This window comes from Heterocephalus glaber, unplaced genomic scaffold (assembly GCF_053883595.1).
Source record: "Heterocephalus glaber isolate CG9 unplaced genomic scaffold, H.glaber_assembly_v1.0 deba00001755, whole genome shotgun sequence".
NCBI lineage: Eukaryota > Metazoa > Chordata > Mammalia > Rodentia > Bathyergidae > Heterocephalus > Heterocephalus glaber.
Window position 1 is genome coordinate 3,841,628 of NW_028258453.1, and position 17,456 is coordinate 3,859,083.

At 37.4% G+C, this 17,456-nt stretch overlaps 1 protein-coding gene across 9 annotated transcripts in view; it reads right to left on the minus strand.

The window, feature by feature from the left end:
• Nrg3 (neuregulin 3) overlaps window positions 1–17,456 on the minus strand; it is a 1,056,615-nt gene that overhangs the window by 20,077 nt on the left and 1,019,082 nt on the right. For all 9 annotated transcript variants that reach the window (XM_087201146.1, XM_087201145.1, XM_004867739.3 and 6 more), the window contains exon 6: window positions 14,857–14,983. In XM_087201146.1, the coding sequence (XP_087057272.1) occupies window positions 14,857–14,983 (127 nt within the window). The remainder of the gene's footprint in view (window positions 1–14,856; window positions 14,984–17,456) is intronic.

Here is a 17,456-nt window from a genome sequence, read left to right on the forward strand (position 1 = left end):
AACACCTCTACTGCACTGCCAGTTATATAAAAGTGTAACACATTTAATTATGTATATTAAGAATACTTTGTAATAATAAAAGATGATTCTACTACTATATATAGGTGCTGAGCTACACTTTCTAATCATTATAAAATTGTATGGGATGTTAGGTCAGGATCAGACTCATATGTCTTCTTTATATTCCATCTCTTGATTGTGTCAAGAGGTCATGCCAAGGATTGACTTATAGCATGTAGGTTGGTATAACTATACTGAAGGATGTATGTGCAATGATGAAATCTAATGATCCATTGCAAAGAACATATCTCCAGTGTCAAATCACACAGGACTGTATATCATGATATGAGCTCTGGAGGCTAGGGAAAGCTTCAGGGTTATTACATAAAGTTTAAAGGTCCAACTGTATGTTTTATTTTTAAGTACTTTCACAATAAGCCACACAGTGGCAGTAATGACCATGTCTTGACAAGGAGTCTGCTTTTACAGAAAAGGATCTCTGGAAACTGGTCAGACTTTTGTAAAAATGAGGAAGTTGACATAGAAAAAGAAGAAGATATGGAAATAATTTGGAAAAGCTGATTGTTTTCAATAATGCCAAACAACAAAGCTCTAACAAATGATGGAAATTATCTGTTTTACTACATGGAAAAAGTCAGCAGAATGGACATGATTACTGAAGCATAACCAACTTCCTTCCTATCTGACTTCAAGGTTCTATAAAAGACAAAGAATTTGCTCCTCCTCCTTACTTCTAGTAAGTTAGTTTAGAAGATAAACTCAGAGGCCTCAATGGTCCAGCTACAGAAGCAACCGAGATGCCTTAAAGGACAAACTGGAGGAGACAAGTCTCTATTCAACAACTGTACCTATCCGGGGGCAACATCATCCAGCTGCTCTGCAGGATCCCTATTTTCTACAGAAATTGATAATCACTAAGATGTTAATTCATTCTCATTTTTCTTCATGGGTAATTTCCTATTTGGACCATTATTTCACAGTTTCTGCTTTGAGAAATAGTCTGCTACTTGCTCTTTTTATTGATAGTACTCATAACAGATATTTTCTAAAATTTTTCTTTCAAATATTTGGGTTTCTGTTATATGACACAATTGTTTTTATTTATGCTATTTTGGTATATATTTGCAAGTTTAGTTTCAAATCTTATTATTTTGAATCCTTTTCCTTCCTCTCTGAGCATTTCATTTTAGCAACTGCATTTAGTCTGAGATTCAAGTTTAATTTGTCAGCATTCCTCCCTAGGATTGATTCATATATGCAAGAATATCAACTAAAAACTGTAATAATTTACATACATTTCTTCAAATTGACAATCTATGCATATAGCTTCAAAATGAATTTAAAGATATCTTCCACTTTTAGCTCTGACAAGTAAAGAGCTTGGAAGTCATTGTTTCTCTCCTTGCAATGAGGAAAAAAAAAAAAAACCCTAAAAATGATCTGAAAATCAATGACTATTCTTGTATCCCTCAGATAACTGCAGTTGTAGGGCAAATCACCACTTTGCAATCTGGAGAGACTGCAGAATACAGACGCTTATCACCAAGAGCACCTAACCTGTGGCAGGACTGCTAGGAGCTTCACTTGGTAGAATGGTTAGATAGTAACTTTGACAAGTTGCTAGAGCCTTTGTGTGGACTAGAATGTGAGCTGGGATCATCTAGGGTCTGTAGTTTTAGAGAAGGCACCCATCTTTCATTATTTTTACCTCCTGGAACCACACCTAGCTTCTTACATCAAAGAACAAGAGCAACAACAAATCATCTCACATCTCTACCAGTGAAAAGGGAAAAGGAAGAATTTTGAAATGCATACAGAGCATTCTGGATAATAACTGCCTACATTTCTGTTCAAAGGAACTTCTTGTCTCACATAAGAGAAAGAAAAAAGAAATACATGTGAAGGACAAAATCAAGGAACCAGCCACTAAAATAATTAAATGTAATAATAAAATTATAGAGAAGTTCCCTTCTCCTATATCAATAGGGCTCCACTATTGTAGCAGCAGTGGTCTACAGCTGAAATAGCAGTAGGATGTAGACTCTGTTGTGAGTTTTTCAGAAAATCCCAAAGTATCACTGATGACAAAAAAACCCCACAGAAAATAAACACTTGAAGACTTCAAAACCCCTCTCATTTATATCTATCATAAATATTAAATCAAACCCAAGTATTAGCCAGACTAACATAAAACCATACAATAATGACCTATATTACCTAGGCTCCTATTCTCTATTGTATTGTATATTTCATTCAAATATTCAATAAGAACATATGAGGTATACAAAAAAAGACATGAAAAAGGAAAAAAGGAAGCAATTTGAAGAGAAAAATAAGCATCATAACTCATATATCATGATAGATATTAGAATGATCAAACAAAGAATTTAAAATAAGCATAAAAATAGTAAGAAATCTACAGGAAAAAATAGACAACATACAAAAATAGATGATACTATAAGCAAGAAAATGGAAATTGAGATAATCAAAAGTAAATGCTATAAACACAAAAACGCAGTAACAGAAAAAATGCACACAATAGAATTATCAAGAGAAACCCCCACCTCAGAAAAGGAACATGTAAAAAGATATTCAAGAACTACAGGAAAATTTCAAAAGATATAACCTAAGCATAATTGGAATAATAGCAGGAGAAGAAAGAGAATAAAGCAGGAAAAGTTTGAAAAGTGACCAAAGACTGTAAAATTAATCACAGACACAACAGATTCAGGAAGCTTATACAACAAAATACCATGCACAGTAAAATCCCCCAAACAGTATGCTGATATATCACTTTCAAACAGGAAAAAAAAGAAGGGAAAAAAATAATATGGGGGAGCAGATGACCGGAGACTATAAAACGTGACTTACAAAGAAAAATGATTAAGAAATATTCTGTGCACCTAATCAGAAACAATGAAAATAAGAAGTGTAAAGATTCAAAAACTTAAAGAGTTAAAGGGGAAAAACACCAAACTAGACATCTATCTTCAATGAAATTATCCCACAAAAATGAGGTACTACAGAATCTTTAAACAAATTGTAAACTGAGAAAATTCAACACCCATCTGTTCTGCAAGCGATTCTAAAAGACGTTCTTAAAAGAGAAAGAAAATGATATAGATCAGAAACTCTGAACTTCATAAAAACAAAAAGTCCCAGGGAGATAATTAAGGAGAGTTTATGAGTTCTCTGCTAAATAAAATGGGCCCTGCCTATAGGAAATGAGTCACTCCAGAGAGAACAAAGACCTGCTTTTTCCCTCCTCGCCCCCAGACATAGCCAATCATCTATTTCTACCACACTCCCCAGCCCTTATAAACCTCACCCAGCCAGTCCCTGGTTGCTGCTCTCACCATTGTTTGAGACAGCATGGTAGCTCTGTCCCTTAATAAAAACCTCATCTTGGGTTTTCTTGTTTTGGCTCATTTTATTTCTCTCAAGAGTAAATTAAAATGTGTTGTTTTTCTTAATAAATCAAAATAGAAACATGTTTAAAACAGTAATGATGAGTTGTGTGATGATCACAAACCAATGGTTGACACTAATTTTATAATAGAAAAAAGAATTGGTAATAGCCTGTAACAAAGAATGTGAAGTAGCTACAAAGTGGCAAATTGTTATCTAAAAGTGAATTCAGTTAGATTGTAAATGTGCATTATAGATTCTTTGGCAACCACTTAAAAAAGTATAATTGTTATGGGAGAGGAGAGAGAAAATAGTTCTATAAAATGCTTAATTAAAACTAAAAGAAGAAGAAATAAAAGAATACAAGAAGCAAGTGAAAGGGCAAAGAATATAAACAAATTACAGAGTGGCAGATAATTGATTTATATCAGCAATCATATTAAATATGATTTTCTTAAATACACCAGTTGAAAAACAGAAAATATCAGCATATTTTTAGAAACCCAACTATATGTTGTCTATAAGAAACACACTAAAATTAAAGAAGACACAAAAAAGATAAAAGGAAAGGGATAGCAAAATATATACCATGCTAACACTGATCTGAAGAAAGCTGAAGCAACTCTATTAATTTCAGATAAAGCTAATTTTTAGGGGGGTTTTTTGTTGGTACTGGGGATCGAACTTGGGTCCTTGAGCTTGCGCAGCAGGCTGTGAAACCACTGAGCTAAATCCCCGGCCCTAAAGCTCATTTTTAAACAAAGAAAATTATTGGTGGAAAATGGGTTTAAAAATATCACTTATGTAGTGATAAGTATGTCAACTCTCCAAAAGCAATAAAATAATTATGAACCCAACAAAAAGCATCAAAATATATAAAGAACAAGTTGAATGAACTAGAAAGAAAAAGAAATCTACTATGTTTGGAAAGTCCAATCTCTTATTTTTCAGTAATTCCCTCATCCAACAGGTAGACAACTCAGTAAAGATACAGTTAGCCTAAATAGAACATTGAGAAGACTATTGTTTGCATGATACTTTTTCTAGTATGGCAGATTTGTGTATTCTTCTCAAACTCACATGCAAAATTAACCAAGATATCCCATTTTTTAAACCATAGTGCATACCTTATAAAATTGAAATAAGAATTATAAAAAGTATGTTTTCAGACTAAACTGGAATTAAATTAGAAATTGTTTAGAAAAAGACAGTTGGAAAATTTCAAAGTATTTGGAAATTAAACAGCATGCTTATAAATAATACAATGGTCAAAAAATAAGTCAGTCAAGAGAAATTTTTAAAATACTGTATAAATTAAAATGCAACTTGTCAAAATTTGTGTGAGGTAATGATAGTAGTTATTAGAGGTAACTTTATAGAATCAAGCTCTTATATTTAAAAAGAACAATCTAAACTCAATAATCCAAATTTCCATTTTAGGAGATTAGAAAATGAAGAACCATGTAGATCTAAAACAAGTAGAGGTGAAATAATAAAGAAATCAAGAAAAATGTTTATGAAATTGAAAACAGGAAAATAATAGAAAAAAATCAATAAATGAAAAACTGATTCTTTGGAAAGATACAAATGTTGATCAATCTCTATAAGCTAACTGGAGTAGGGTGAGGGATAAAAATAACTCAAATTACCTGTAACTCAAGTGAAAAAAAAGGGTCATTCCTCCATCTCCTTTGGACAAATACAAGTTAGGAAGAAACTCTCTGAGTAATTTCATGTCCTCAAATTTAATAACTTAATTGAAATGAACCAAATTTTTAAAAGACACAAACTTGTAAAATTCACAGGGAAATGTGTTACCTTAATTGTTCTAGACTTAGTAAAGAAACATGGCTATTAACAAAATAAATATCATTTGTGAGGTCTAGGAATCCCAGGAAGGAAAACAGACTGTGACAAAGGAATCTGTCTTACAAGTGTATGAATGAGCATCAGTGGGAGGTGCGGGTGGGGATGGGGGTGCTGTCTAAGCAATTTTGGAAATGAATGGAGTCAGTAAGTCTAAAACCAAGTAACCACTGCAGGATCGTCACACCTATATAACAACAAGGTAGTTACAGTATAATCAACTATTTTAATTCTGCTGTATATGTTCTGTGCCTGAGTAGTTAAGTACAAGGATGGTGGATAGAGGGAACAAGGCTTTATAAATAAGCAATGAGTGGAGGCTGGAAACCATGTGGTAACTGATTAAGCCTGGGTGGAGGAGACATCAACATGAGATTATGCTTAGCCAAATACGGCTACAGAGGGTTACATTCTAAAGAGCTGTATGTGATCTCTACCTACCAAGAGGGCTAGACCACAGACATCTCAGTAACAGGAGTGCTTCTAGCTCCCACATCTTGTTGCAAATAGCATTCTGCAGTGAAAGGAATGCTACTAGAGAAATGTCTGATTTTAGGGTTGGGACAGGTAATACATAAATTGAGCTTGGAGCACCTTGTAGTGCTCAAAATTAACAACAAGGAACTCAAAACCTGATAGTGAATTGATAGGCTAGGTCACAATGACAACACCAATTGAAGGATTTATCACTGGCCAAAGTTATGATAATGCAATCACAAAATAAAGATGGATTTAACTCTTGGACTTTAAAGTATAAAATGAGTACTCATGGGTTTATGGTGACATAAGTGATGAAGTAAAAACAGTAAGTTGGGTAGAAGAAACAGACCCTTTTGAGTAGTATCCAAATAAATTAACAGTTCACCACCAGGAGGACAGATTCTAACTCTCCATTCCTTAAAGGTAGTTGCTTCCTTCCAGAGTAGTCTGCAAAGGAGAGGGAAGTAAGGGTATCTTTACCATGGAGAAACCTGACAAATACTGCCTTGCACAGATGGGAAGGTAAACTTCAGTAGTGACACTTCATAGTGACAATGTGTAACCTTGATTTGATAACAAGTGGCAAAATGGCACTTGTTACCTTTCTCTGAAAAATCCATGACCCCAGTGTAATCAGGAGAAACCTGTTAGATTAAAGGAGCATCATACAAAATACTAGACCCGTACTACTCCAAACTGTCAAGGTCACCAAACTGATACACTGTTACAGCCATGAGGAGCCTAAGGAATTACAGGTAAGTGTCCCATGTTTTCCTGGATGATACTGGAACAGAAGAAGCAATCAGGTAAAAACCCCAGAATATCTGAGTCAAGCATGAATAGTAATAGTGCATCAGTATCAGGTCATTGATTTTAACACTGTACTACAAAACTAGTGGTACATACTAGTGTATCATTCTAGTGTACAGTGTTTAAATAGAAGAAACTGAGTTCAGAGTATATGGAAACTCTTTGGAGTATCTTTTCAACATTTGTGTCAATAAAAAATTGTGTTGAAAATAAAATCTTTTTTTGGTACTGGAGATCGAACTCGGAACCTTGTGCTTGCGAGGCAGTCACCGGAACCACTGAGCTAAATCCCTGGCCCCAAAAATAAAGTCTTCTTAAAAATCTTTATCAAATGTGAAAGGCAAGTACTTAATGAATTTAGAGACCAATGGCAGAATTCACCTTCCTTTTTGTTTCCTGAGGATCTCAGTTCTATGCTCCAAGGCACATAGCCCAGTCTATAAACCAGTTCATTTTTATCAACTCTCCTTATGAGTTAGCTTCTGTGGCCAGGATTATAGCCTTTGACATCAATGTCCTATGCTGAAAGTATTTATTACAATTTCTTCAAAAATATATGCAGTTCCAGTTTGAGGATTAGTCTGCACAGCTTTATCCACCAGGTCAGATCTGCAGTGAAGTTCAAGTGCTTGGGTCAGCTGTTGTCTGGGCCTCCCTCCCTTATGACATCCTCTGTATATGACAAAGGTTGCAAACTGACTGTGATCTTTCCTTGGCTCAGATCATGACATGTTGCATGTATATGTATTGCTAAGATCTCATTTAGTATAAAACACACACAAAAAATCACTTTAGTGGTGATTGAGATGTTACAATCTACTCACTGTCATTTCAGCCTAAGTGTAAATGACTTCCAGTTAAACACCCCTACAGCTTCTGGACAATCTGTGACTTCCTGCAAAAGCCTTACTTTCAGGAAGCCTCCATTGACCCTTTTCCTGTCAAGATGGCCAGCCATGGTACTGAGGGTAGGTGGGTGCTGACTTTTCCACTATTGCCCACTCCAACACCTGCCTCATTCCTAGCGAACTGGGTGCTGCACTGGAACCAAGAGCCGGGCACACAAAGCAGACTGGTGTTGGCAGCACAGCAAGGACATCATGGTCTCCAGGTATCGCACATCCACACAGTGGGAGACAGAAGATTAAATAAAAGCAGAACCTGTGCTGGAAAGCAATGCTGACAGAACTGATAACCACCTGTTCAGGAACACAAGGCAGTAAAGGCAGGGGGGAGGACATTTCAGAACAGTTTTTAATGTGTGCCTCTGCATTGCCGCCAGCTCATCTATGTCTGTGTCAAAAAGTTTTTATTGAGAGTCTGATTTGGGAGTCCAGAGAATAGAGAAATGTGAGTGGTTATGATGTGTCTCAAGAGCAATTTCATGTGGATTTCAAGTGCAATTAATTAAAAGCAATTGACCACTGGTACAGATTTGAAAATTTTTGCACCATGCACCAGAGGAAGAAGTACTCTAACAACTGTGGGCTTTAGTACATCGCCTCCAAAGAAAAGGAATAAAACTGACCAACCTCTCTACACCAACAGCAGGGTCCCCTTTCCCTCCGCTTTCCAGCTAGGTTGCCCAATTCAACCAGAGGTCTGAACACGTGTTAATAACTCTTCTCCCAGAGATCTTTGCTGGTCTCCTGTTCTGTTAGCTCCCCAAGCTTCTGGGTATAAATTCTGATAGCACTGTGTGCTATGCACTGCAGGCCTTGCCATGCATAAAATTCCACATCTGTGAGATTATTTGATGAATATCTGTTACCTAGAAAAATCCCTGAACTCCTAGAAAGCAGGAACATTTTGTTTGTTATGAGAATTTTGAATCTGACTTATCATATGTGGTATTTTCTAGGCATTGTTTGATACTTCCAGCTACTTAATCTATATTCAATGAAGAGATGAATGTGCGAATCTATATTGAATTAATAAATTAGAACTTGGTTTTTCAAATGAAAGATCAGATTTTAAATTAGAACTATTCAAAATTAACTAATGCTACAAAGAAATTACTTCATCTGACCTACCTCATGCAAATTCAACAAATCTCAACTTATTCTCACCACTCAACTCAATCATCACTTTAGTCAGTTCAGGAGGTAATTTTTCATTCTGTGACAGCACTTGGACTGAACTTATCTATAGTAAAACACAGTGGATGCTGATATATTTCCCTTTAGTACTGATCTGTGAACAGGTCAGGAATAATCTGTATTTTAGGCTTTCCATGTAGTGTCCAATACAGAAAAGTATTCAATAGGTATTACTGAATAAATATATGTCTCTGTACTAACGATTAATGCTATGGAAGGCTTACTTATTGTTTTTCTTCAGCATGTAAATTATCTTCCAATTTTTTCCTCATTGAATGTTACTTCTACCCATAAACCTATTTTTCTTAAGATGGTAATTGGAACAAAAAGTGGGAAGAACTATATAATTTTCTGCCCTTGACTTTGTAATTCTGTTTATTTTTTCCTGATTTTAAGAGAAAAGAAGTCTCTCTCAATGACTTCTTTCTGATCACTGAAGCAGATTGAGATGTGTCACTCTGGTCCCCCAGTGGCTCTGGAAGCTATCCTTTATCTTCCGCTCCTTCTCACTCTGGACTCAGTGAGTAAAATCAGCTCATTTCTCTGAGTCACAGATGCTTTATTTGTAAATGATGATAGGTAAGGCCTAGAAGATTATAAGGCAGTGTCAGGATCCCCCCCCATCCCCACCCCTCTGCAACATCTGAGTCCAGTGCTTCCAGAATACCACATTGCTTCTCCGGACTAGAATTTCACATCTTGTTAAATGACTGTAAAGTGAAACCCTTCCCCATGAATGTTTAATGAACTTAAGGGAATACCAGACACTGACAATTCATTTGTTAAACACTAGAATTTGCAAAGAATTTCAAGTAGTTAATCTGGGCTTCAAGATAAAACAAGGACATTTTTGTGATAGGGTGAGAAAGTAGGACTTTTTTTCTCCCAAAGATGACAGTGGACCTGGGTGGCTGTTACCCTTCTTGTGGTGAAAATAAATGCCTGCATCTAGAAGCTTGGTGATGGATCTGGGTGTTCACAATTTCCTGATGGTCACATTTGCAACCTGAGGATGAACTCTGGGCTTACTCAACACTCCTGACATTTAGGGAACGATAATGCTCAGTCATAGAAGACACTTGTACATTTTAGAATGTTTATCAGAAAGCTGGGACTATACCCACTAGATTCTGGCAGCATTCTTCTCAAAAGTGTAACAGCCTAATTGTTTCCTGGCATTGCCAAATGTCTGGGGAAGGGAGAAGGTGCCTCTGGTCAGGATCCACTGAGTTTCATAGACGTGAGTTTGCCTCTGCCAACAGCAGTCTAACAGAAGTAACTCTCAAGCTCTCAGCCCCATGTTTGTCCTTGACATATTTTGGGCATAAATTAAGTACTCACTGTTGGGACAGAAACAAGACAATAACATTTTTCATCAAGGTACTATGCATGCACACAGCATGCAACATGCTATGACTATTAATTCTATTTCATTTACCACTTTTATCATTGACATTGTTATTTCCTTATAGCTCTTGTAAAAAATAATGCGCCTACAAAGCAAAAATACTTTCTTAAATATTCAACTTATTTGCATTTTAATCTGGTTTAAATAGTCTTAGCCACATATCAGATTACTAATTTCCCTAAGAATGACTGTTTCTTGGCCTCAAAGTACAGATTCTCTCTATACTTCTCTTTACATATCATAAGGATAGCACTGAAGGAAATCAAACGTTCTTACAATTTTAGTCCCTTTTTGATGGGTTATTAATATCTATCCTTCATCATTATTTTCCTCTCAAAATATACAGCATGGAAAATTGCTATCAAATTGATATTTGCTTCCTGTAATAATATTGTGAACCAAGGGTATCAGCATGTAATTCACCAAACAAAAATTTGACTAGAAATATATGGGTAACCATTATATTTCATTCTTGAGTTAACCGATGCAAAATTCAAAGAATGTCATTTCCTGCTGTGAAATTAACAAAGCAAAAGTTGATAAAGCTGTCATAACTGGGACATAAAGGCCAGGCCTGCAGATGTCCAATGGGTCACTAAGACAGGATAATGCTTGGTCTCTCTGCCTTTACTTTATATCTACCTCCCTCTCTTCCTTAACACTTTGGGTCAGAGCTCTGCTCAGCACTACTCATATGCATGTTTATCTCTTAAGTGTCTGTCTAAAAGCTCATAAGAAAAGAATTATTAGTCCTAATTTACCAAACCTGTTTCATCCCCCTTCAAGACTGAAGACACTGATTTAAGAGTAACTAAGGTATTTCCAAGATTTTCCAGGAAATTCAATTGCTAGCTTTTACAATGTCCTTTTCCAAACTCCCTGGAGGTCGCTCCCGTAAGTCTCTGGTCATTGTTCCAAACCAGCAGTCATTTCAGATCCCAGGAAAAGCAGAGCCTGTCAGATGAAGGAACTGAGGTCAACCTTCCAGAGCAGGGGCAATCAGCTCATGCGAACCAGATTTTCCCCTTAAAACAAAAGGATTTCTAGGGCACCACCTGACAGAACCAGTCCCAGTCCAGAGATAATAATCGACCAGACCACAGCTTGACTGGGATTACCTACTCTGGAAGTTGAGCAAAACCTCTAGCTGTGCAAACCCCCAACCATTGCTTCTGTTGCTCTTTTCTTTGATACCTCAAAGATTGTCTCAACCCCTTGAAGACAGATACTGAGTCTGTTCATCAGTTCATCCCAGGGGGCCATGCTGACTAAACCTCCGCTCCAACCCTTCACTACCATTCATCTTCTTGATTGGTGTTTTGAGTTGGGTGGCTAAACTAGGTCTGTTAGAACCCCCAGGCCTCGGGCTTTTGTCATAAAAACCTAGAAACAATAAAATAAAATTGGCAGTGACCAGCATGGCCTTCTAGCCTTGAAACTGACAGATGCCTGTGCAAAAGCAATGTGTATACTCTAATCTGGTTCTTAATTTTTTATTTTTCTGATGCTAGAGATTGAACTCAGGGATTCATGCATGCTAGGAAAGTGCTGTATCACTGAGATACACCTTCAGCCCCCAATCTGGTCATATTAAAGAAACTTGCTCAGGTAGCTCTTTGCATCTAAGCTGATAATGTGTAGAATGCAATGGCTTGGTACATGTAGCTTTTCAATGCACCCTGCTTTCCTTCTTTAGAGTCCTTAAATGTCTTCCTATTATATCTATTCTCACCCTGGACTGTAAGTATCCTCTTAGCCATTACACTGATAGTCTCTTAGAATGTGTAGTCTTAGTGGATCACACCATATTTCAGAGACAAAATGTCCTATGTGTAGAGAGGATGCCAGAACATGCAACTTCAAAAATGTTCTTTGACATAGATTATTTTGAGTGAAAACAATTGAGAACCAGCAAATGCAGAAAAAGCTCAGCAAACAGGTCACAAATTTTTCTTTTAAGGAAAATTTCTATTCGCACAAATGTCTTCCTCTATTGTTCTAGGAAAAGTTGTTCTAACTAACACTTATCAATACAGAAGGTACCTATCTGCATGGCAAGCCTTACTAACAAATCTTGTTTTTTATATTTTTCCTGATTACCTTCCCATAATGTGACTCGACTACTCAGAAGCCTCAAAACCATTTTCTCTCAACCTAAGATGATACTTAAGCTTAAATTCTAAATATTCCCTTATGTTACTCGTTTTTGGATGCCACACATGTTAAATGCATGATGTACATGTTAATAAGCCTGTTTTCTTCTTGTTAATTCACTTTTTCTTACAGTCCAGCTGAGAACCTAAATGAAGTGAAAAATGTATTTTCCCATTCTTGTGCAACAATGGTAGGAACACAAAAAGACTCTCCCCACACCTTCTCTTGGGTCCTATAGAAAGGACCCAGTGAGACTCATGTTGCTTGTCCCAACGTACAAAATGTTAGGTCCTGGTGGACTGGGATGAACAGGGGGGAGTAAATAAAATCACAGCTACCAAAGGTCTTTGAAGTGTTGGACATCCTGTAGCTAGTCACTTCTTTCTTGTAATTCTAATCCTCATAATTTTAATCACATCAGGGGTAGGCAGAGCATACAAATGACCACATCATTTTAAACTGCTGATAACAGTAAACCATAGAAAAGACCTTGAATATCTGTCTCCTGGCATGAGGATGGGTGAGAAAACTGTGTCATGGGCACTTTGGGGATCGCTAAGTAACCATCCCACATGAGTGTGGCAACTGTACAGCAGACAGAAAATGCTATTCATCATGTGTTAGATAAATAAGAAGGGCAGAGTTCATTGTGTATTTGTGGCTGTGTGTCTGTGTGTGTTCTGGGAGTAACACAACTCTATAAAATGAATAGCAACTCACAGGAGCCCCTTCCTGACTTGCCTTGGACTATAGAATGTTAGCCTCTCAGTACAAATGCTTTAATACACCTCCTCTGACCCATAGAAAATGATATGGACACCAACTTAGCTTAAGGCTGCATTCCCGGGATGACCCTGGCCCCTATAATGTGCCTGCCTGAAAACAGAAAGACATAAAACTCAAGGCTGCTGAAAAAATTTAAAACTTGTCTTAACTGGCAACGGATAGGTCATCCCTTTTCTAAAGTGTGCACTGAAAAAGCTTATAAATATGAATATGTACCTCCTACACCACAGGAGTGTTGTTCACAAGGACCAGAAAGCCGTTGCTTTGAAGCGTTCAGGAAGGACAGGGGCTTTGTCTCCCAGCTCCATAGAGGACAGAATCCCAACTCCGGTCCTGCCAGCAGACACAGCTGCCTGTAGCATTTACACTAACCAACACTTTGTACCCTTTCAGTTGCCTGACTCTGATTAAGCTCTTGCTTGTCTGCCTCTCTCCTCCCTCATTCATCTTTTACAAGGCCCAGTCATCTCCTTACAGATTAAAGTTGACCCTTTTCCCTACTACAACGGTCTGTGACTGATGAAAATCTGTCCCTGTTGCTTCCACAGGTGTCCAGCTGTGTTTATCTTTGACAGCACCAGTTGCCAAGGAATGGAAACAGCCTCCATCGTCAGCCTTGTTGTAGGTGCTGGGATCATCCTCATTAGAAGTCATTAGCAAAAGCATTCTTTGTGTTTCTGAAAAGAACAATCCTCGCACACTGCCATGAATAAAAGTTTAACGAAACTTTGCTGGAAAGCAATTTTGATTTATGAATTCCACATTAAACCATCGAAGTACATCTGTTATGTGCATCATAGTGGCGACTTTTTGGATTTCTTAGAATCACAAAGGATGTATGAATTCCCAGTGATTTAAGCATTTGGAGGGGTGTGAATGTGTCCTGGGTGATTGCTTATTATGCTCAAATACTAGGTTTGCTCTGTGGCCTTCCTTCCTTTAGTGCTTCAGATTCTAGAAATGTAATCATACATGAGGGTAAAGAATTGCTACCCTAGGAGGGATATTTCAGCATGTACTAGACAGCATTCTCTTCTCTTTAATTTAGTGTTTTGCAATATATCTCAGAAATGATTAAGAATTTTCAAAGAATTTAGAAGGAGAAGAATTTCAATTTAAATTCATGTTCTGTTGTCCATGGAAGACCTGGCGCTAGAAGAACTGACTCTGACTTTGGTGCCACTTTCTCATCCTCATCCCTCACCCCTCTTGTACCCTGAACTTGGAGTGGCCTGAAGGTAGCAAGTACACTTAGAATTTTATGCTCTATTCTTTCTGTGTGTTCTAGTCTCTCACTTTTAGTCCTTTGACTATTTGATGATACACAATGAAAGCCTAAGGGAATTTGAGAAGCCTCTAGCTCTGTCCCTACTTTTCTCTCCTCCAGCCTCTGCTACAGCAGGAACCTTCAGAGCTCAGCACACATTCTTCATATTATTCTGGTGGTAGTTACATTTCTTACTGTATGTTGGTTTTCAAAGGGCAAAGTGCATTGTATCCCTCAAGCCAAACATTATTTCTGGCACAAAGCAAGTATTCAAAAGATTTTATGGGCCAACCAACTGAAGCTCTTACTCCTACCAGACATTAATTTATATTTGGATTAAAATCAATGCTGAGACTTAGCTTTCCTTTCTTTCATTGAAAACACACGTATACATATGTGTGCCTGCACATGCATATACACCAGACTTGTGAGATGATTTAAGCAAGAATCTATAGAAACTAGTGAAGAATATACAAGCCTGATCACAGGCTCCTTTTTCCCTCTGGGCTGGGAGCTTGGTACCAGACATTGGAGGAGATGATGGAGATGTAACTTACATTTTGCAGCTGCACATGGCTCTTCATCAAGCTCTCTGACTTTGCCATCATGCTGGATGCTTTGAGACTGTAGTTTTTACCATTTTGTGACTCTTTCAGCTGCTCTTGGATTTGTTTAGCTTGTTTCCTACAGGTATAAATACATGCATAAATATTTACATATGCTTATTTTATCCTTAGTTTTTGAAGTCCATTCATTCCCAATGGTTACATTTATCATTTGCTAAAATTAGATAAATTTACTTAACAAAGAGCCATTCTCTCATTTTCAACTCACCAAGAAATATTTCCAATGGAGGGAGAAACTGATATTACCCTAATATTATCAGGGATTTATAATCAATGGCACTCCAAAGACAGATGGGAACCTAGCATGTTTTCCTGGCCTCTGTGGTTGTAAGAGGTCCCTAACCCTAAGGGTTCAGCTACAAAGAATTGGAAATGCTACCAAGAAGTGACTGGCAGCCCCATATAACTTACTTACAAAGATAAATTTACTTTTATGGAACACAAGTGTATGTAGCTTATATGCAATGCTTACATAGGTATAAAAGTGTATATTTTCTGTCTTTCAGAGTTTAGAGTTCATTTATTGTTACCAACAGCTCAAATAATAAAAGTAGTTAACTTTTAATGGCCCAGTGATTACATAGTAATGTGTGACATATCATTTTCAGTGTTTTACAAGTATCAACTCATTTATTTTTTTACAATAATTTTATTTGATAAGCCAATATTACACCCATTTAATAGATGAGAAGATGGAGGTACAAACAAGTTAAAGCATTTGCCTAGGGCCACAGAATCACTATTAGCGACTGATTTTCATCCCATACACTCTGGCTGTATATTGTGCGCTTAAAATCACCACCAAGTGAAGCCACTTGCATATGGCCCTTTAGCTGCTAAGAGGGGAGGCTGAGATTATTTTAGATTTTTGGACTCCTAGTAAAGTGTTCCTGCCTGCATGTGTGAAGTGACTGATCAATCGGTGTTTGTACCAGAAGTGTAGAAAAGCTATTGCCTGATTAGCTGCACTGCCCCAAGAGATATATAGAAATTATCAACAGAATGAGGCTCAGTATGCACAGAAATAGGTTTGCAGAATCATCTCTGAAGTGTGCCTCTCCCCTAAGTTCTCTGGCAAGGAGAGATATTGCTGGACTGCATGTCTACGGTGAGATTCTCAGGCAGGCAGCCCTCCCAGAGGATATGTGATGGTGTCACAGGGCTTGGGATTTGAATCCTGACTCCATCATCTACCAGTGTAATTACCCGGTAATTACTTAAACACCACTGAGCCTGAGTTTCCTCATCTGTAAATGAAGTTCATCAGAGCTTTCTTCCATGGATTCCATGGCAACTGAATGTGAGAGAACATGCAAAATGTCCCTTTCCTTTTCAATCTGCAAAAAGCTCAGTCAACCTTGCGGTGCTTCAGAGGAATTAGGATGCTGGCCCAAAGACAAAAGAAAGACCGCACTAATTCCATCTTTCACAAGTCATCAGTATTTTCTGAAGAATGTGAAAATTATGAGCATCAATTCCCCTTCTGAATTTATAACACCAGTGTGATATACTTGTTTGTTTAAATATTTCTTTTATCTTTTCAATTATTTGTGGGGTTTTTATCCCCAGCACTTTTAGTTGTTTTAATCAAATTATAATAATCTATGTACTTCTTAACAACTCATCTGCAGCTTATTATTAAAATTAAGTCCATCCTGTGAGCATTTAAAAAGCACATTGTAGCCACAAAATCCTATCAGGGATCTATTCAAGAAGCAAATGGGATATCAGTAGGTGCTGGCCAAGTGAATCACTACAAAGCAATAAAAGGACGCTTGGCACAGAAAAAGGACTCAATTACTCTCCTAACTATTAAAGTACCAGAAACACTATCTTTTGAGTAGTCTCATAATTCAGAGTGTTGAAAATACAAACTTTTAAAGATATATTCCTTGTGAAAGTATCTGACCATGTTTCCTGAACCCTTTTCCAGTTTGCCTTCCTTATCTCATCTTATTGCAGTCCTGATACAGTCATTTTCTAAGGCAAGTGGTTTTCCATTTCAGAGCCTGCCTTCTCCTCCTGCCATCCCTCCCTTTCACAAGCACACACTGTTCCTCTTTCTTACTCTCCTTAGCAAATGGGAAGAGAAAACGGGCAGTATCTGACTGCAATACCATTAGCTCTCTCAGGAGAACAGTTGCTCTGGGAAGGACACCATATGTGCATTGTACTCGGGAATGCTACTGGCCCAAGGCCAGTGTTGAACCTTCACAGGCCAGGAGTTTGAAGTTTCTCTAGCCCAAAGAATGAGAAAGAAAAGAGATGGATATTTCAGAGTGGTATGTATCACAATCTTGTGGGCAGATGTTATCTTGTGTCATAGGTTGAGTTCCTGAGGAAGTAGGAATGGAGATAGCATACAGGAGTATTGTTAGGGAGGAAATTAGGAATCAATATCTATGGAAGGGAAGAAAATAGGACTGGGCAGAAGGAGAAGTTTGAATGCAACTGAGTCTCAGTGAAGACTTTAGCAAACTCCAAGCTTTGAAGTTACCTTGGTTTTGCACTCCAGTATGGGGCACATGTTT